Source organism: Macadamia integrifolia, chromosome 2, assembly GCF_013358625.1.
Source record: "Macadamia integrifolia cultivar HAES 741 chromosome 2, SCU_Mint_v3, whole genome shotgun sequence".
Lineage (NCBI taxonomy): Eukaryota > Viridiplantae > Streptophyta > Magnoliopsida > Proteales > Proteaceae > Macadamia > Macadamia integrifolia.
The window spans coordinates 16,369,097-16,390,006 of record NC_056558.1 but is presented as its reverse complement, the minus strand read 5'-3'; the positions used below and the strand labels follow the sequence as shown (position 1 = coordinate 16,390,006).

General features: G+C 40.1%; 1 protein-coding gene across 1 annotated transcript; it reads left to right on the top strand.

The window, feature by feature from the left end:
* The first annotated feature begins 9,173 nt into the window (after positions 1–9,173).
* On the top strand, positions 9,174–11,629 carry LOC122063960. Its single transcript, XM_042627653.1, has 3 exons — positions 9,174–9,230; positions 9,771–10,952; positions 11,063–11,629. Exons 1-3 carry the CDS (start codon positions 9,174–9,176, stop codon positions 11,627–11,629), a joined length of 1,806 nt encoding a protein of 601 aa, XP_042483587.1.
* Positions 11,630–20,910: the final 9,281 nt, after the last annotated feature.

Here is a 20,910-nt window from a genome sequence, read left to right as displayed (position 1 = left end):
AAAAGGAAAAACACCCAAAAAACCGTTTGATATTTCTATCTCGTTTCATTTTTTTTTTTCTTGAGAAATAGAAATAGAAATTTATGCCTATTTTTGTGTCTGGAAACAGGATTAGATAAACTAGTCCAGCCTATTTTTCTGTTCTTTGAAACAAAATGAGGGGAAAAAATTCACAAAAATCCCGATAGATTAGGCGATCTACCCAAGCCCTTCTAACAAAATCCCGATAGAAGGTACTGCTCTCCATATCTCGCTACAACTCTCAAGGGGTGACTCCAAAGGGAAAACTTGAAGGTGAACCTGCAACTCCCCTTCTTCACTTATCTTTGTCCAAACTTTCGAAGTGGCAGCTCCATCTCCAAGCTGTTGAAGCTTAAGGTTCTAGAAGCTCTAGGTTCCTTATAGTTCCCATAACCCAGCGCTGAGGAACTCTCTCATCCCTATAGTTCTTGAAGCTCAAGGTTCGTCTTCTTGCATTGATAGATAGATTCATCGGTAGTATCTCTACCTGCAACTCTATGGTCATCGTTCAACCCATTTTAGAGTTCCTGCCTTGGCCCTAATTTCTTCTCTAATAATGGTGGGGGTTTGGGGTTTTCTCTTGTTTATTTCTGTGGGAAAGATCAACAAAAACCCTTTCTAATCTCAAGCCTAGTTGCTCTATTGTTGCTCTATTGATTTGTTGCTCTATGCGTCTGAAACTAGGTATGCATCTGAGACAGGAAATTTTTTTTTGTCTGGATATTTTTGAAACTGCGTATGCATCATCAGAAGCCTTCATCCTTGCAACTGGGTATGCATCATCTGGATATTTTTGAAACTGGGTTTGCATTGTTAGAAATCCACCTCCATTTTTACTCTGCATTATCAGAAGCCAACATTTTTTCCCCTTTTTTCTTGCTGGGCTGTCTCTGAAACTGAACCCATAATAGCAAAGTGAAATCTTTAGAAACTCTCCATAGACCAGAACTTCATCAATTTATATGAACAAATTGAGGTACCTGAGCTAGAGAAAGACCATTCTCTTACACCAAAATGATTTTGATTAGCAATATAGTAGTTTTCTCTCATGATCAATTTCACTTTGCTTTCCATTTGTCTTTTATAATAAACTCTAAACCCGGGGATTGTTCTTGAGATGGGTCTTAGCTTTTCATAAAAGGAGAATCTTTGCCCCTGCAAAAAGACAAGGATAAAATGGGTTTTGTTTTAACCATTGTCATGAAACCAAGCTTTGAACATGGACTCTTCCCCTTCAAATAGACTATATATATGCAAGAGATTGAATCAGCAACTAGTTACTATATCCACTGTTACTTCTCCCTATTTCCTTCCAATTGCTACTTAATTAATTAACCTGCAAAAAAAGTGAACTTTACTGGTACAAAAGCTTTTATGCATCAGATCTCAGCTATAATGCTTCTTGATCAAGATCCCTACAAGCTCCTACTCTTAATCATTGCCTTTGATCAATCTTAATTAGTGAGACCCATTTACCTAGAGCTCCAACGTCATGTCTTCACTCGTGAGTTGCATTCCTACAACGTCATGCCTTCGCTCATGCCCTGAACTCGATTACACTGTTAAAAACGTTTCGGAAAACAGAAAAATCAAACACTTTTTTGCAATTCCAAAAATTGTTTCTTAGCATAGAAATGACAAAAACTGTTTTTGTTGTTTCTAGACACAGAAACAGGAGAAACAAAATCAAACAGGCCCTAAGCTATCACTTTAACGTTGATAATACTTAATCAACATCCAAAATAGGGTTGAATAGAATCAAGCATATCCAAACTAGCCTTTGAACATGCTAATCAGAGAGCTAGTGAGGAAGAGAAAGTTCTTCTCAAGAGAAGCTACATGATCCTTAAGCTTTCAAGGAATTAAACGAGAAACCTCAACTTCAGATAATTTTTGGAGATAAGCATGTATGTTTCTTTTCTTCTTTTAATTTTCCATAGGCAACTAATATGCTGAGTGACTCAAAATTTCATAATTCATCTGACTAGTCATCCATACTACACATATGTAGGTAAGACAACCATTCAATTGGTAGTCACTCTTGATGTATATAATGTAAATATGAGCACAAGTTGATGGTCCACACCATCCAATAGATCAAGAATTTTTCCTTTCATTGCATCAAATGCAATTTGGATGATCTGTGAAATTTTAAAACTATAAACAACAACAACAAACTCAGCTTTATTCCACCATAGGCTTATTCCTTGGTTTGTTCGTCAGGAATGGAACCACCTTCTTAGTTATTTAAATAACATTTCTTGGAAGATCTCGCATTGTTTCAGGGAAGCTAATTCGATTGCAGATTATTTGGCTAAAGAAGCAGCCAAGACTGGGACCTCTTCTAATGATGTAATCCTCCCTCATCGCATCATGAGCGAGCTGTTTTTAGATGAGGCAGGAAGAATGAGATTTAGATTTATGAGATAGCGGAAGTGAGTCTCCGCTAATGGCAATGCCGTAGGTGGAGGCTCACTTCTGGCTTTTAGGTTGTATTATATTTTTCCCCTTTTTCTTCTCTCTTTTTTAATACATATTTCTGACCTTCTAGCAAAAAAAAACTCAGCTTTATTCATTGACAATCATGAGAAACTTTGGGCTCAAAAGTCCAGAATTAGATGGTTGAAAGAAGGGGATAGATGCTCTAGGTTTTTTCATGTTATGACTCATATAAAGAGATCGAGGAACTCCATCAGGAGCATTATCACAGAAAGCGGGGCTGAGATCAGTGATCAGGGTCAGTTGGGGAGCTATTTGGCAGACTTCTATGGGGAGTTCCATAAGAGGATCGAGCTAGATACTCAACCTCAAATTTTCAATTGCATTCCCAATATTCTTCATGACCCAGATAGACTTATGCTGGACTCCATCCCCTCTGATGATGAGATTAAACGAGCAGTTTGGGACCTGGATCCTGATAGTTCTCCAGTTCCGGACGGTTATCCGGGAGCTTTCTTCAGAACCTACTAGGGGGTGGTGAACATTGATGTCTGCAGGGCGGTGAAAGGGTTCTTTTCTTCAGGTATTCTCCCTCATGGAATCAATAATAATTTTTTGTTACTAATTCCTAAGGTGAATGATGCCAGATCATTAGATAAATTCTGTCCATTATGCATGGGGAATTTCTTTTGCAAAATTCTTTCAAAAGTCTTGGCTTCCCGTATCTCTATAGTCCTTCCTCGACTTATTTCTCAGAAGCAAGGAGCTTTCCAAAAGGGCAAAGTAATCCAGATGAATATTGGACTGGCTTCTGAGTTAGCCAACCTCATGGGAAATTCATCCAGGGGAGGCGGCCTAGGCTTGAAGCTTGACATAAGGAAGGCCTTTGACACCATTTCATGGGAATTTCTATTCCAGATCCTTAGCAGATTGAGGTTCTCTGACACTATGATAGGATGGATCCACATGATTCTAAGGTCTGCTAGAATTTCAGTTCTCCTCAATGGCGACCCTGTGGGCTATTTTGAAGCAAGTAGAGGTCTCCGGCAGGGTGATCCTATCTCCCCCATATTATTTATTATTGCCGAGGCAGTTCTTTGCTGTGGGTTAAAGGATCTGGCTGCCAAGAATCTTATCAAGCCTATTGCTGGTCCCCGTGGAGCTAAAATTCCTACCCATATTCTCTTCGCTGATGATTTTTTCATATTTATGAACGCCTCTAAAAGGTATGTCAGAAACCTCAGGGTTTTCCTTGATAGCTACCAAAGCAGTTCAGGTCAATTTTTCAATTTGGAAAAAAGTAAACTATTTTTGGGAAAAATCCCTTCGGCAAGGAAGCAGTGGCTTTCTAATGAGTTGAATATTACAACCTGTTCTTTTCCCACCAAAGATCTGGGGGTCCAGATCTTCCAAGGTTGTGTGAAAAGGGAATCCCTTCTCCCTGTGATGGATAAAATCAAAGCTAAATTAGCGGGTTGGAAGGGGAAACTTCTCTCTATGGCTGGTAGAGTGGAGCTAGTCAAATCAGTCATTTCTGGTATGCCATTGCACAACTTCTCTATATACTGGTGGCCTGCGACCATGATTAAATGCCTTGAAAAATGGATGCGAAACTTTATCTGGACAGGGGAGACTGATAGCTCCAAAGCTGTAACTGTCAAATGGGATCAGGTCTGTAAGCCCAAGAAGGAAGGTGGCCTTGGTCTCCGTAGACTCAGGGATGTTAATAAGGCCCTAATTGCCAAACTAGCATGGAAGATCAAGCATGGTGACTCTCATCTTAGCAGAATTATTAGAGCAAGATTCTTGTCTAGCCATGGTAGGCCCAAGAGAGCCTACAAATGCTCCTCCATTTGGCCAGGGGTAAGGAGAATGTGGAAGTTTGTATCTGATAACGAGAGGTGGATCATCGGCAACGGAAGACACATTGACTTCTGGAGAGATAATTGGGTTGGGACTCATTCTATTTGGGAGCTATCGGAGTTGGGGGAGGATGTGATTCGCAATCCTGCTCCTTCAGTGTCAGATTTCATTGATGAAGGTCGTTGGATGATGCCTCAGATGAAGTCCTTTTTCTTAAAGGACATTTTCTCAAAAATCAAGGGCATATACCTTCCATCGCTGCCTATGGAGGACCGATGCATTTGGAGCTTAAATCCGATGGGGCACTTCACTGTTAAGTCTGCCTGGAATGCCCTTAGGTCCCCATCATCTTCGGTTTCTTGGGATAAGGTTATCTGGCATAAATTCCTTCCGCCTAGGCTCTCTACCCTGGGTTGGCGCTGGTTGTATGACAAGATCCCTACTAATGAGAAAATTCAATCTAAAGGAATTCACCTTCCTTCTAGGTGTGATCTATGTGGCTTCAGCTCTGAGTCTACCTTCCATTTATTCCTTGATTGCAGCTTCTCAACTGAGTTATGGAGGAAGGTTTTAGACTTGTTTAACGTAGCCTGGACCAATAAAGATTTAGCGATAGACATGGTTGTTTGGTGGCGCAACAAGGGCAAAGGATGGTCCTTAAAGATGGGCTTGACGTTCAATTTGCTTGTTACGATGGCTGTGATCTGGAATGAAAGAAATCAGAGGCGCTATGAGGGTAAATCGAGAAGCGCAGCATTAGTCCTTCGTGGCATTAAAAGTGAGATTTCTTTTTTATGTAGTAACCAAAAATTCTACCCCAAATCTATAGAGGACCTCATTATCTGTAGAAGACTTAATCTTGGTACTGCTCCCCATAGCAGACAAGGCATTCTGGAAGTCCATTGGTGCAAGCCTATCCAGACTTGGGTGAAGCTAAATGTTGATGGGTGTTCCCTTGGCAACCCTGGTCGTGCAGGATGCGGAGGCATTTTTTGGGACCACCAGGGGAGAATGATGCGGTGCTTTAGTTTCTCCTTAGGCGTGGATTCTAGCTTTTCAACTGAGATTTGGAGCATCATTAAAGGCATATCAATTGCTCGAGACCTGCACATATCTCACCTTTGGATCTAGTCTGACTCCTCTGCGGCGGTTTCCCTCTTTCACCACAGGCTCATTCCATGGTTTGTGTATCAAGAATGGTGCCATCTCCTTTCATACTTGATCTCTGTAGAGTGGAAGATTTCTCACTGCTTCAGGGAAGCTAATCCTGTTGCTGACTACTTGGCAAAGACAGCGGCTTCATCTGGAGCCTCCTCTGATGAGGCTACTCTCCCTCCTATGTTGTTCAATGAGCTGATTACAGATGAAGGGGGGCAACCTAGATATAGATTTTATTCTTAGTAGCGCTGAGCCTCTGCTGATGGCTTTGCCGAAGGTGGAGGATCAACCTTTGCTTTTGTATCATATTTTTCTCTCTTTTTTTCTCCATTAATATAATCTAATCTTTTACTAAAAAAAAAAAAAAATCAGCCTTATTCCAACTTAATGGGGTCGGCTATATAGATCCAAGGAAAAGCAAAAAAGGAGAAATGAAAGTACCAGGAAAGAAGCCTAGCATCAGCAAGTCAGGAAAATCTCAGCTATCGGTTACATGGATCCTTGCCCTCCAGTAGACTCCATCTGATATTGTCTCTCCTTGCAACCCTCCACAAAACTCCCCCACCCAAAAAAATAAATAAAGGAATGAAATACTACCTATTCTTCATTACCAACTTAACTCACTTCTCTGTTGCCAGAGACGTGATTCATGCAAAAAGTCCTAAAATTCTATATGCAAATCATACCGGAATCAAATGGCATAATTACATTATAAACCAATATGAAGCTGGTCGCCCTCATTTTCGTTTTTATAGATAGTGGTAGTGAGTCTCTGCTGATAATGCCGAAGGTGGAGGCTCACTCCGTTTAGTTGATTGAGTCATTCCCTGTATTCTTGCGCTTTAGTAATTCTTTTCATTTCTCAATAAAATTATGATCTTTAGCGAAAAAAAAAAAAAAAAACCAAGATGGGAAAATATTAAGTGGCTACAGGGAAGTTATTACTACAAACATCATAGTAACATATAGAGTTCAGTACATTTCATGCACTTGCTTTATTGCTACTTCACATTGAAATATTACTTTTCGTTCACTATTTTTTTTTTTCTCTAAAAATTTATTTCATAAGATGAAAAAAGGAAAAAAGCAATTACAGCCCAACAACCAATCAAAAGAAGAACCACCAGCCTCCCTATCCTCCCACCTTCGGCATTGCCATCAGCAGGAGAAAAGGAAAAGCGCTAAGGGAATCTATAGTTTGGTCTGCCCTCGGCATCTCTAGAAAGAAAATCCCCTATGTGGGGTGGCAAGTTCACATCCCTTATAGTTTACTAGTTGAAGTAATAAAGTGGCAGTAAATTTTAAGTAGTTCAGGAAGAACAAAACTATACCTCATTCAAGTTACCAAGATGCCCTATTCTGAAAACCTTTCCAACAACTTTATTCAGGCCAAGGCCTAAGCTTAAATTGACTCGCTTCCATGCCCTTCTAACAATTTCTGAATTGTCTCTTAGTGGGGATATCTCACCAATCTCCTAGGTAGGTCTGGTATAGTAGTTGTTTTCTTGGGTGTCACATTTTGAGCATAGGATGTTGCAATTAAAAAGAAAAAAATAAAAATAAATAAATAAAAAAAAAGGAAGAAGAAGAAGAAACAAACACTTCAATAGAAAGTTCTCTTCCCTAGTTTCATCTGTGGAGAAAAAAGTTGAACTATATTGTAGCTGTTGATACTGAACCCATTAAAGGATAGACTTGAAAACCACAAAATCTATAAGGCTTCATGACCATAGAATGGAACTATAGATAATTGATTACTATAGCTCATTGTGGAATGATTGCCTTGATTCCTTTTGAGTTTCAATGTGATTTTGTTAGTTAATTTCCAGCATAATGGATGACAATAACCTGAAATCAAAAGAAAACTCGGTCCAACGCGCCCTGTTGTACCCCTACCACAAATGACAAATCCTACAAGCCTGAAATTTGCTGATCAAAATTATACACCAAGACAGTGTATCCTTTACATACACACCAGTAAACTCAGTTGCACGACCATAATTCCATAAAGATCTGAAGGTTTGGTCTAGGATCAACTGGGGATGTGACTGGGAAAGCATGGTTAGAACACCTCGACGAAGAGGCATGACATATGCTTTGGGTTTTTGATTTCATTTCACAGTGGTGAGTTGTATGATTCATTAAGGGAAAAAAAATGCAAGGAGGAGAGAGAGTGTCTGGCGATTTGGGAAGGGATTCAGCCGATGAAGAAGAACGTGATGGAGGTGCTAGGGAATCTCCTGATCGAGGTCCAGAGGTTCTGATCTCTAATGGTTTACCGGAGGTGGTGATGAATAAAAGATCATATGCAACGGTAGTGGGAAACTCTTCATGGCCTGCGATTGATTCGCTCCCTGATCCAATCCAGGCAGGGAACTTCCGACGCATAGTCATTCCCCAACAAGACTATGAATCCAAAAGGCAAAACTTTCTTTTTGCACTGATAGGGAGAGTGAACTTCCGCCTAACTTCACTTGATGCTTTGAGGGAGGAGGCACGTGTCAACTGGAAACTCAGTAAAGGCGTGACCATGCATCCCCTTGGGAAAGGTTTTGTACTCTTCCAATTTCAATGTGAAGGTGACAAGTCTGCAGTATGGAGGAGGAGTCCATTACCAGTAGGAGATCAGGTTATCCGATTCCAACACTGGAAGCCTGACTTCAATATCCATGAGAAGCAGACATTCACAAAACTTGTTTGGATCCGTCTTTTGGATCTTCCTCTCGAGTACTGACATGAGAACGTGCTATTATCTATTACGAAGGCAGTGGGTCCCCCTGTGGCTTTAGACCGTAGGATAAGGGAAGGTCTTCTAGGGTACTTTGCAAGGGTGCTTGTTGAAATTGATATATCGGAGTCGGCCAAGGACACGAAGCAATCTGCCAAGGACAATGTAGCATTAGTCCCAGGGGTGGTGTTTGTGGAAGATGGAGTCAACCCGGAAAGGGTTAACTCGGTGGTGGAGTTACCATGTTTAAGTGGGGATTTTATTAATGCAAATCAAGAAAATCCCAATTTAGGGAATCATCATGATTCGGTGGTAGGTGGAAATCTCCAAGTAATTTTGGAAGCTCCTTTAATTACTCCAAATGAAATTGGAAAAGAGGCTGTCATGGTGGTCAATGAAGAAAATTTTGAAATTCAAAATTCAGTAGAGAAAGATCTCCAAGACCCGTTGGATAATTCATTAGATAATGGGTCGGATTTGGGTTTAGAATATGGATCCTCTAATGGGGACCCGCTTCCTCCCTGCCCGCCCATTGAAGTCATAGACCATGGTGTGATGGACGGGTCTCAGAGTGAAGTTCAGGGACCTGATCTTAGACTCTCTACCCATCAAAGAAGAGGGCCTGTGGTGGCTGGTCGTGGTCGTTCAGGTGGTAACCAGATGGGGCGGCAGCCTCTTCCTCCGGCTGAGTCTCTTTTGGAGCATATTGACCCCTCAATTTTTGCTCTAAACTCAAGGGGCCTTCTCTCAATCATGCATTCAGACATGAGTGTTGTGGATAGGGAAGCTCTGTTGAGGGAGAAAGAAAATGGAGGGAAGGCGGCGGCTGTAAAGAAAAAGAAGAAGGGTGGTGGTCAGACTAAAAAGTCTGACAAGCGTTCGGCGGCAAATTAGTGATCCAGGAGGGTCTTTTTTCTGGAATATTCGTGGAGTGAGGAAGGCTGCTGGTAAAAGGGCCTTACGAATGTTGGTGAAGGAGCTTTTCCCAGATATTTTATGCTTGGCTGAACCTATGGTTCAAGTAAGTAGATTTCCCGCTCTGTTTTTCAATAATCCTTTCTTCTGAAGTCGTTTCTGTGGAAGAAACCTTTCTTACATCTCTGTTTCACATCAAGGTAAACAACTCGACGATGGACCTAAATTCATTCTTCGGTAATTTTTTCCATTTTTCTAGGTTATTGTATGAATTTGATTCCTGCATGTTCAATGTTTTTTTTTTCTTTCCAAATCACTTTATTGTATTGAAACTTAAAACCTCTAAAATCCATGATTCAAGCTAAAGAAGTAGAAACTTCTACGTTATTTTTTTTGTCTTGCTTTATCTACCTTTGAATTGTTGTATAATTATACAGTATATTTATTGACCATTCTCTCCCTTTCCCTCTCACTCCTCCCCACGTATGCCACATGTGTATTTGCACGTGTCAGTTTTACTAGTATATATATATATATAGGAAATGAACGCTCTCTTATCGCTCGGCTGAGAGTCTAGACATAAAGGGTGGTGAAATAGCACACCCACCCTTGTGAATGAAAGCTTTTTTTCTTTGGGGTATTGCAGCCAGACTTAAGTGCCCCGGGGGTAGACATCTTAGCGGCTTGGTCTCCAAAAGCCACAGTTTCAGGCTACCAAGGTGACAACCGCTCTGTAATGTACAACATTATATCTGGAACATCCATGTCTTGCCCTCATACAGCTGGTGCTGCTGCTTATGTTAAAACATTTCATTCTTTATGGTCCCCTACTGCAATTAAATCAGCTTTCATGACAACAGGTGATTTAAGATTTGTAACCAAGGAAGTACACAATAATAGGCAGAATAAGGTTCCAAATTTGTGGATTATTTGGAAGTGTGGGATAGCTCGTCCAATTGTTAAAGCAATATCGGAACAACATATTTCAGTGGAGTGTGACTGGCCTGGTAGCAAGGTTGGCCTATCTTTTGTTTATGCGAGTTCTTTCAATGTAGTTCATCGCCAGTTATGGTTAGAGTTGGAATCGCAGGTTTCATCGGCGATCCCATGGTCTGTTCTTGGAGATTTTAATGCAACCTTGCTTTCCAATGAAAAACGAGGGCCAGGAACCTTTAATCTTGGCTCTGCTGCGGAATTCCAGGCGATGATAGATGCTTGTTTGTTATTACCAATTTCATCTACTGGAAAAAAATTTACTTGGACAAACAATAGGAGAAGAGGTCATGTGGCAGCAATGTTGGATCGCAACTTTTGTAATGAAAAATGGGTAAATTTTTTCAGAAATGTTATGCAGTGTGTCTTGTTGAGTTCGGTATCAGATCATGCTTCGTTGCTTGTGATTTCTGATATTGTCTCAAAGCCGAATAACATTCCATTCAGGTTCCATGGATTTTGGATGGAAAATGAAAATTTTCTTCCAGTGGTTGATGAGGCGTGGAAGATGCAGATAAAAGATGACCCTATATATATTTTATCTGAAAAGTTGAAGAGAGTAAAGGGGGTGTTAAAGGTAAGGGCTCATGATTCCTTTCCAAATATTAATATGGAGTTAGAGCAGGCAACGAAGGTTTTAAAATCGATCCAAGACTCAATTGAAGAATCAGGTATGTCTGATGATCTTTTCAATAAAGAGGCTAATGCTAAAACGGCCTTGTTGATTGCTAGTCGTAGACACGAGGCTCTTTGGGCTGAGAAGGCGAAACTGAGATGGGTGAAAAATGGGGACTGCAACTCCAAGCTTTTTCATCTCTCTGTGAAGATGAGGAGGGTGAGAAATCAAATTTCTACTTTAAAGAGGGAGGATGGGTCTTGGGTCTTGGGTCTTGGGTCTTAGATCAAAGGGGAATTGCTGAGTATATTGCCTCTTTCTTCGAAAAGTTTCATAAACCAACCAGTATTATAGAACATCATGATCTTCTGGATTGTATTCCCAAAATTCTGTCCAATGAAGATGTGGCTAGTCTAGAAGCGAATCCTGGCAGAGAAGAAATCAAAAAAGCAATGTGGGATATGGATCCTGATAGTTCTCCTGGTCCTGATGGATTTCTAGGAAAATTCTTTAGGAAATGTTGGGAGATAGTGGAGACGGACTTTGGTAAGGCAATTGTTTATTTCTTCCAAATGGGAAACTTGCCCAAAGGAATAAATAACTGTTTTATTTCCTTAATTCCAAAATCTGATGGTGCTTCCTCTCTGGATAAATTTAGGCCAATATGCATGGGTAATTTTTTCTGTAAGGTTCTATCTAAAATTATGTCCTCCAGGCTTATGCCTCTTTTGCCGCGATTGGTCTCAGATGAGCTGGGTGCATTCCAGAAGGGTAAGATTATTTCTTCCAATATTAGTCTGGCCTCGGAGCTGGCAAATCTTATGCATTCCGCTGTGAGGGGTGGAGGCATGGGATTGAAATTGGACGTGCAGAAGGCATATGAATCCTTATCATAGAAATTCCTTTTTGTCTCATTGGTAAAGTTTGGTTTGTCGGACAAATGGATCTCTTGGATCCAGCTTCTTTTAAGCTCTTCCAGGTTATCTGTTTTAGTGAATGGAGGGCCAGTGGGTTTTTCCCAATGGGAAAATGTCATAGACAAGGAGATCCTATCTCTTCATTCTTATTTATTTTGGCAGAGGAGGTATTCTGCAGAGGTTTGAAGTTGCTAGTAAGGGATGGGAAGCCGAAGTCTCTCCCGGGACCTCGAGGTGTGTCCATTCCCTCTCATTTATTTTTTGCAGATGATATATTTATTTTTATGAATGCTTCTGCAAAATATGTGAAGAATCTCCAGAAAAGTGAGAATTTTGAACCCCTATTTTATCTTGCGCAGTAAGCACAAGAAGAGAAAAAGAAGAACCTGCGAGCGATGGCTGAGACGAGTATTGATACTAGAATAGAATATGAACCAAAGGATGGCTGGCCTCCGGATCGTGGTAGATAGACTTTGATTACTGAATTTCTGAAACCAAAATTTTCAAGGAAGGATTCTAGATCGGCTTCTGCTGCTAATGATTCTAGATCTGTAGAAGGAGGTGAGGTTGATCGGGTTTGGGATGCAGATGAAAATAGGGAGGAGGTGCGACGATCCTACTCTACTGTGGTGGGTCGTGCCTTACCGGAAGTGGAATCTTTGCCCGATCCTATTCACGCTGGAGCCTACACCAAGATCATAATCCCACAAGATGCCAATGAGGAAAGACTACTACGGTTCAGGTTTGCATTGATAGGGAGGACGAACTTTAGATACCTTTCAATGGATGACATTCGAAAGGAGGCGAAGGAGAATTGGAATCTAAAAGGCGGAGTGAAGATGGCTCCTATGGGTAAGGGGTATATTCTTTTACAATTTGAAAGGGAAGGAGACATGGCAGCCATGTGGAGACGAAGTCTTACAAGAATCCGTGGGCAGGTAATCAGATTCCAGCCTTGGAAGGCAGATTTTGATGTTCATGCCAAGAACGTCAAAACCAAGTTGGTTTGGATCAGATTCCCTGACCTACCACTTGAATACTAGCACGAGAGGATTCTGCTAAGAATGGCTAAGGCATCAGGGAGACCTGTGGCACTGGATAGACGCACTCGATCTGCGGCAATGGGCACCTTTGCGAGGGTCCAGGTAGAGGTAGAGATTGGAGCTACCAGACTCGAAGAAATCCAGGTAGAACGAAGGCAACCAGGAACTAACGAAACATTCTGGTTCAAACGAAATATTATATATGAAGATGCCTTGATCAGATGTGGTTTCTGCAAAAAAATGGGACATTCTGTCCATGTATGTAGAGCAAGGAGGGAAGCAGAGACCAGGAAGGAGTCGCAGCGCAAAGAGACTGTTCCAGGGGCGACCTATGCAGATGAAGAGGATGGCGTCCAAAGCAATGGTCACCGGAATGAGAGCAGTGGCCGCCGAAATGAGAAGATTCCGATGATTGGTGCGTCTAACTTGGAAAGATTTTCTTTACTTTCGAAGGAACGATCACCTTCCATTTTTGAATCGCATACTTTAAGGAACATTGATGGAAAATCAGTTATGCATAATTTGAATGGAGACATACAAATATGCCTTCCATTAGAAGAAGAAAGGAATAAGGAAGGGAATATTCTAGATGACACGAATAACTTGGATGATGGGGAGAATGACTTGGATGATGGGGCGGACTCTATGGCTGGATCAGATAACCAGTTTGTTGGTGGAAATGGGGCTCTTATGGGTCAATGTACCTATTCCCAACCCATAGGAAATAATGTTGTTTCTCCTCGAGGGGCTGGAAATGACACCAATAGGGCCATGCACGAGAAGGACTCTTCAAGCCCCATTTACCATGGCAGTGGTGATCGAGTGATGACCCTGACTAGGCATGGCGAGCATCATGAGACTGGTCGGTGCCAACCACTGTAATGGTACAATAATGTCATCTCGTCATTCAACCCTCTCGAGATTAATGGTGGCACGGTGGTGGTTAATCATAAGGAGGTAGAGCAGATAGACAAAACTCTATGCGAGAGGGAGGCTTTGGATCTAGTTCCTGGACGACAAGGAAAGGGGAAACACCTGACCAATACAGAGCAGACTTTACGAAAGTCTGGCCGTATTGCCTCATCAAAAAAATAGTAAATGAAAGCCCTCTATTGGAATATAAGGGGGATAAAGAAGGCTGCAGCAAGGTTAGCTTTGAGGAATATTTTAAGGGAAAAAAGGCCTGATTTCCTTTGCATTGCCGAACCTATGATTCCCCCTAACGCCTTTCCTACGTTGTTCTTCAACAAGTTGGGTTTCGACCCTGATTTCATCTATAACAAGCGCCTAGGCAGCGTCTCAAATCTATGGCTGCTTTGGCGAAGAGGTGTAGCAAAGCCTGTGGTGCTATCGTCTTCTGAGCAGCAAATCTCTGTCTCTGTGCAATGGGCTCAGGAAATTTTCATCTTATCTGTAGTGCACGCCAAATGCCTAAGAGCTGCTAGAAGAGAATTGTGGACTGACTTGGTGGCAACCCATCCTGGGCCGACTACTCCTTGGATGATTTTTGGAGACTTCAATGCCACCCTTCTCTCCTCTGAAAAAAGGGGGCCAGGAATTTTCAACTTAGGGTCAGCGGGAGATTTTGGCACAATGGTGGATACTTGCTCTCTAATTCAAGTTCCTTCGCAGGGAAGGAAATTCACATGGACTAATAACAGGAGAAGGGGCCATGTGTCTGCAGTGCTCGATCGAAGCTTTTGCAATGAGGCTTGGATTTCTTATTTTCAAGAATGTCACCAATTTGTCTTGCAGAGAGTGGCGTCTGATCATGCTCCCATTCTGGTGGTGTCTGAAGGTTCTGAAAGACCAAAAAACTGTCCTTTTCGATTCCAGAGGTTCTGGACAGACCATGAGGACTATCTAAATGCAGTTAAGTCCTCCTGGGAGAATGACATTCCTGGATCGCCAATGATGGTTATGGCTCAAAAATTAAAAAGATTGAAGGTCTTCCTGCGCTCCTGGGTGAAAAAAAAATTTCCAAATTTTAATTTGGAGATGATGGAGGCAAAAAAATGCATGGAGGAGATCCAGACTGTAATTGACAGAGATGGGATAAGCGACTCAATTTATGCCAAAGAAGCTGATGCAAAGACCAGATACCTGAAGGCCCTGCAAAATTATGAGAAATTATGGGCTGAAAAATCTCGTTCTAGATGGAGGGATCAAGGAGATAGATGCTCAAAATTTTTTCACATCTCAGTGAAGATACAGCGAATGAAGAATTCCATTAAATCTCTGAAGACGGTTGATGGGACTCTGATCTCTGATAAAGAGCAGATCAAGGAATATGTCGCGGGTTATTATGAGCATTTTCACAAAGGTACTCCCCTTACCAATCACATGGATTTATTGCAATGCATTCCAAATGTTTTGGAAGAATGGGATAGAGGTCGATTAGATGGTATTCCCTCTGACTCTGAGATCAAGAATGCAGTGTGGGATCTTGATCCAGATAGTGCTCCTGGTCCAGATGGATTTCCTGGAGCTTTTTATAAATCATGTTGGGACATCATATCTTCAGATGTGTGCAAGGCTATCAGATGGTTTTTCAAAACCGGGTTCATGCCTTACGGCATTAATAATAATTTCCTGGTTTTGATTCTTAAAATTGAAGGAGCACTATCCCTGGACAAGTTCAGGCCGTTGTGTATGGGAAATTTTTTATGCAAAATAATATCAAAGGTTCTGGCTATGCGATTATCGTGTGTTCTTCCAAAAATTATTTCTGAGGAGCAGGGGGCCTTCCAGAAAGGGAAGATCATTCATTCCAACATATCTCTTGCCTCGGAGCTAGCAAACATGATGGTTGCATCCACAAGAGGTGGAGGTATGGGATTAAAAATTGATATCCAGAAGGCGTTCGACACCATCTCTTGGAATTTTATTTTTAATGTTCTGAGGAGATTTGGATTCTCTAAAAACTGGATCTATTGGATCCATCAGATCCTTGTTTCTGCCAGAATATCAGTTCTGTTAAACGGTGGCCATGTTAGATTCTTTGGTGTGGAGAAGGGTCTGAGACAAGGAGATCCGATCTCGCCAATGCTGTTTATCATTGCTGAAGAGGTTCTTTGTAGAGGCTTATCTGAGCTTCTAGCCAAAAACAGCATTAAAGCTCTATCGGGTCCTCGTGGGGCTATTATCCCTACACACATTCTTTTTGTTGATGACGTTTTTATCTTCTCAAATGCTTCCATCAGGTATGTTAAAAATATCAATATTTTTCTCTCTAAATACCAGAGCTTCTCCACCAGAAAATAAATTTAGACAAAAGCAAGCTTTTCTTGGGATTTGTTCCTGCCCCTAGAAAGCAAGCCATTGCAGAAGAGCTTGGTATCTCCATTTGTAACTTCCCCACTCGCTATTTGGGGGTCGAGATCTTTAAGGGAAGGGTGAAAAAGGAGTCGCTAATCCCCATTCTGGATAAAGTCAAAGGTCGACTAGCAGGATGGAAAGGGAAGATTTTGTCCATGGTTGGACGAGTGGAATTGGTCCGCTCAGTAATCTTGGGAATGATGAACCATAGTTCAGCTGTATATTGGTGGCCTTCATCCCTTATTGCTACAATGGAGAGGTGGATGAGAAATTTTATCTGGACAAGTGAGATTGATACTGCAAAAAAAATATCAGTCAGATGGGATCTTTGTTGCAGGCCTAAGGATGAAGGTGGGTTGGGACTGCAAAGGCTCAGAGACATAAACAAAGCCATGCTATGTAATATGGTCTGGAGGGTCAAGCATGAGAATTCCTTAGCATGCAAATTCTTAAGGGCGAGATTTCTGAGGGGTGATGGTTCTTTCAAAAAGTCCTATAAGCCTTCTTCGATTTGGCCAGGCTTTAGGAAGATGTGGGACTTCATGTCCACCAAAGAAGCCTGGACGATTGGAAATGGGAAAAGCATTAATTTCTGGTCGGATAAATGGTTGGGCGGCAAATCCATCTTAGAGCTAGTTGGCCTGGAAGGAGAGTCGAGTCTTCACTGCAAGGGAAAGGTCAGTGACTTCATTGACAATTTTAAATGGAAATTGCCAAATGTTATCTCCCCTCTGCTGCATGATATTTTTGAGAAAATTCGAACCATTAAAATTCCATCTTATCCCTGTGAAGATATGTGCCTGTGGAGTCTATCATCTGATGGGATTTTCAATTCTAATTCTGCCTGGGAAGATAGTAGGATTCGTAACCCGAAAGTGCCATGGTTCTCTCTGATTTGGGGTAAAAAGATGCAACCCAGGGTGTCTATCTTTGGTTGGAGAATGGTGCACGATAAGCTCCCTACAGATGACGCTGTTCAAAAGAGGGGCATAGACCTTGTCTCTAAATGCAGCTTATGTGGAATGGAGGCTGAGACATTGACTCATATATTCCTTCAATGCTCCTACTCCAAAGATATATGGCTCTTTTTTTGTGGATGCTTCAATGTGCAATGGAAGCCAGCTGGAACCATGGCCGATTTCCTCACATGGTGGAGAAGAAAACAGAAATCAGTTTGCTACAAAGAGGCGTGGATCATGGGGTTGCTAACAGTGGCTGATCAGATTTGGCGAGAAAGAAATAGTAGAAGGCATGATGGCAAGGAAAGACCGGCAAGATACCTAAAGCAGATGATTCTAGAGGATATTCAATATGCTAAGCCAAGCACCAAAGGTGAAGTTAAGACAATGTCTGATCTCATTTGCTGCAGGAAGCTTGGTATTTCGATTCAGCGATCTCCCTCTAAATCAATCTTAGAGGTTTTCTGGTGCAGACCCGAGGCTAATTGGATTAAATTGAATTTTGATGGAAGCTCAAGGGGGAACCCAGGTCGTGCAGGTGCAGGCAAAATTTTTCGTGATCACAGGGGAGGCATTCTTGACTCCTACAAAATTTATATGGGTGTCTCCGGAGTCTTCGAAGCTGAAATCAAAGGACTTATGGTGGGGCTGATGCGTGCTAGGGAGCTAGGCATTCAATGTCTGTGGGTAGAGACGGATTCTAGTGCTGTTGCAATCTCTATCCAGCAAAAGAAAATTCCATGGTTTGCTTTGCAGAGATGGCTATTCCTCCAGCCATATTTAGAGAGTATCACATGGAAAATAACTCACAACTTCAGAGAAGCGAACTCAATTGCTGACTAGCTGGCTAGAGAAGCGGCGAAGACAGGGATATCAGCCACAAATATCGACTTTCCTGCCAACATTAAGGAATTCATTAGAAGAGATGCTGAGGGCAGGCCAAACTATAGATTTGATTAGTGCGATTCTCTTTCCTCTGCTGATGGCAATGCCGAAGGTGGGGGTCAGGGAACCGTTTTTATTTTTGCTTCAATCTATTTTATCAGTTTGATGTAGCTCTGTAATTTTTTCCCCATTTTCTTCCATTTTAATATAATGATTTTCTAGCGAAAAAAAAAAAAAGGTGTTAAAAAGTTGTTATCTCTTCATTATAAGCAAATTTTCTTACCCTAGCTAGCATACTCATGCTCTTTAATTTTATAACTATTTTTTTATCAAAAAAATTTATAGGTATTTACTAAATTCTCAAGTAAATGTTACCAATAATACATATGTCAAGGTTGGAGAGGGTCAAAGTGCTATTATTTATTTTATAAAGTGGACTAAGTTACCAAAGAATCCAAAAATGTTTACACATTGCAAATAGGAAAGGACCCAAATTTTGTAAATAGGTAAACCAAGGTCCCAAGCCTATGTGTCAACGGCCTCAAGGCTCAACCCAAACAGTTTGCCTAGGCTCCATTTATTTGAATATAACAAAAATAATTATTCATAAATTCATTTTAATTATATTTAACTGTAATTTGACTTTTCTTGGTTGGACATGATTGAAAAGCACATTTTGAATATAATTGATGGAAAGAATCTAACCATTAGGATGGAGTCCATGATTTCCAAGAATATCAATGATCAGATATCATCCCTGTTATAGGAAAACAACATCCATTTTAAAATAGATGTGGTTTATTAACTTTTTGTATTGCATTTTAGTAAAATATCCTCCCCCTCCCTTTTAGTACTCTTTAGACTATTTAATATTGTTTTTTTTTAATCCTGTTAAGTGTTTTAAAACGACCAATCAAACTTAATCCAAGTAGCAAAATATAGCTTTAAAATTTTAGGAAAGATTACAAGACAATGCATGAGCATAAACGGACAGCTAGAAAATACAAAGATCCATGACAATACACAGAAGGGTAATTGATTGAATTATGTCAACGGAAGGGTAATTGATTGAATTATGTCATGAGATTTGACAAATGACTTATCTAATCTTAGATCTATCTATCCAATTGTCAAAATTACTATATCATCCCACCACATGGCTAAAATTGATGACCACCCTAATAAACTCATCAAGATTGACCATCCTGATGAACTTTTTCTTTATAAAATTTAAATACAAGGAAAATTTAAATATATAATTCATCTACTACATCTTAGGCTGACAAATTATGGTGTGATAAGACTATTACAAAAAATAACTCCCACTCTTAAATCATAGGGTATAACCCTAAACAAATTTATAAGTTTCATACATAATCAATTAATTTTGAAGGAAAATATCTTTTGTGCTTTGCATAGTTTGAATATTTGTAAAGAAAAGTATTTTATTTTTTCACTTATTTTAGCTTGTTTGGTTATTACAGGCATGAGAGAAAAATATGCATTTTATTTAAGACATTTTATAGGTGAAGTCATTGACAAGCTATAAGCTATGGTAGGTTTTCAAATAAGCCTACATTTTACATTAAAATTACAAAAAAAAAAAAGAGTTCCTTCTCGTTTATTTAACTTAATCAGTCAATAGCTTCTTGTAAAGTCCAACCTTCTTGCTTGTTTTGATCTCTTTCAAGTCTAAGTCTCAACCAATATATAGATTGACTCAGCCATTAATTTTCAAATAATAAAATCATGGTCTAGCTATCAGTTTCAACAGAATGGAACACTTGTCACCAAAAGTTCCCCTATGTCTCTTCTTCATTGGGTGCCAGTTGTTGTCAAGTTTTTTTTATTTTTTTTATATGAATATCAATTTATTGGAAAGAGAACAAAGACAAAGGAAGGAAAGAATATACAGAGACAACTAGAGATAGCACTCACATAACCAACAAAACCAAGTCTACAAACAAAGGGTGAGGAATAACTGACTGTAGTTGATTCATCAGAGTTTCAAGCAATTCATTAAGTTTAAGAAACACTAAATTAAGCAGATCAAATAACAGACTTTAGTAAAAGTCTGTTTGATTGTAGTCCATATTATTCATATTTGAGTAATGGGATTATACAAGCTTCATCATAGCACTGCTAGATGTGAAGAAGGAATACACCCATAATGTTTTGAGTGTCCACAATTCACAGCATTGGTCTTCCAAAGTAGGAAAGGCCATTAAAATTAAACATTAATGTTTGTGAATACCAATTTGCATTGTTAGAAAATACCAATAAAAATATTATAACTTGTTTGCATCATAATGCATGGTATAATCTCTTTTCACATTAGCTGCTTATATGCATTACATCTAAAGATTATGACATGTGCGTTTTGATCACTGGAACTATTATATTTTCCTTTTTACAATTTAGGTTGGACTTACCCACAATAAAATAAGGGATTGTCTGAATGACACTTTTGTAGGTGTATTTAGGATTCGACGCCTTCATTTAGTTGTCTCTTGCATGTCTTATTCTCAAAAATTGTTTAAGATAGGGAGTATAAAAGAATTTTCAAAAATAATTTGAAAGTTACATATCGTTATATCATTATCAAAAGATGTCATTATTATGTAAATTTTTCTTTTCTTTTTTTCTTTGTTTGGATAAATATTATGCACATTTTTCAAATATACTTGTAAAATAACACTATTACTCTCATTTGACACATTGAGGGTGTCAATAAGAAAATTCCATAAAATAAAGATCAGAGAAGTGTGCAACTACCCCACTAGTAGTTTAGATATTTCATCGGCTACTTTCCTTCTTTGGTCACTTCCCAGTCATATGCTGTCATTGTAACCTCTTTTTGGTGTTCTTAATTTTTTGTACTCATGTACTCTGCCACCACCTTCCAGGGTTCAATTCACCCAGGATATGTATTGATGTATGAGAGAGAGAGAGATCAACTCCATTCCCACTACGCAAAGAACTTGTTTTTTTTCTTCTTTGCAATCAACTATTCTATCCACGTCATAGTTTATACTGTTATGCAAAGAGCCTGTGA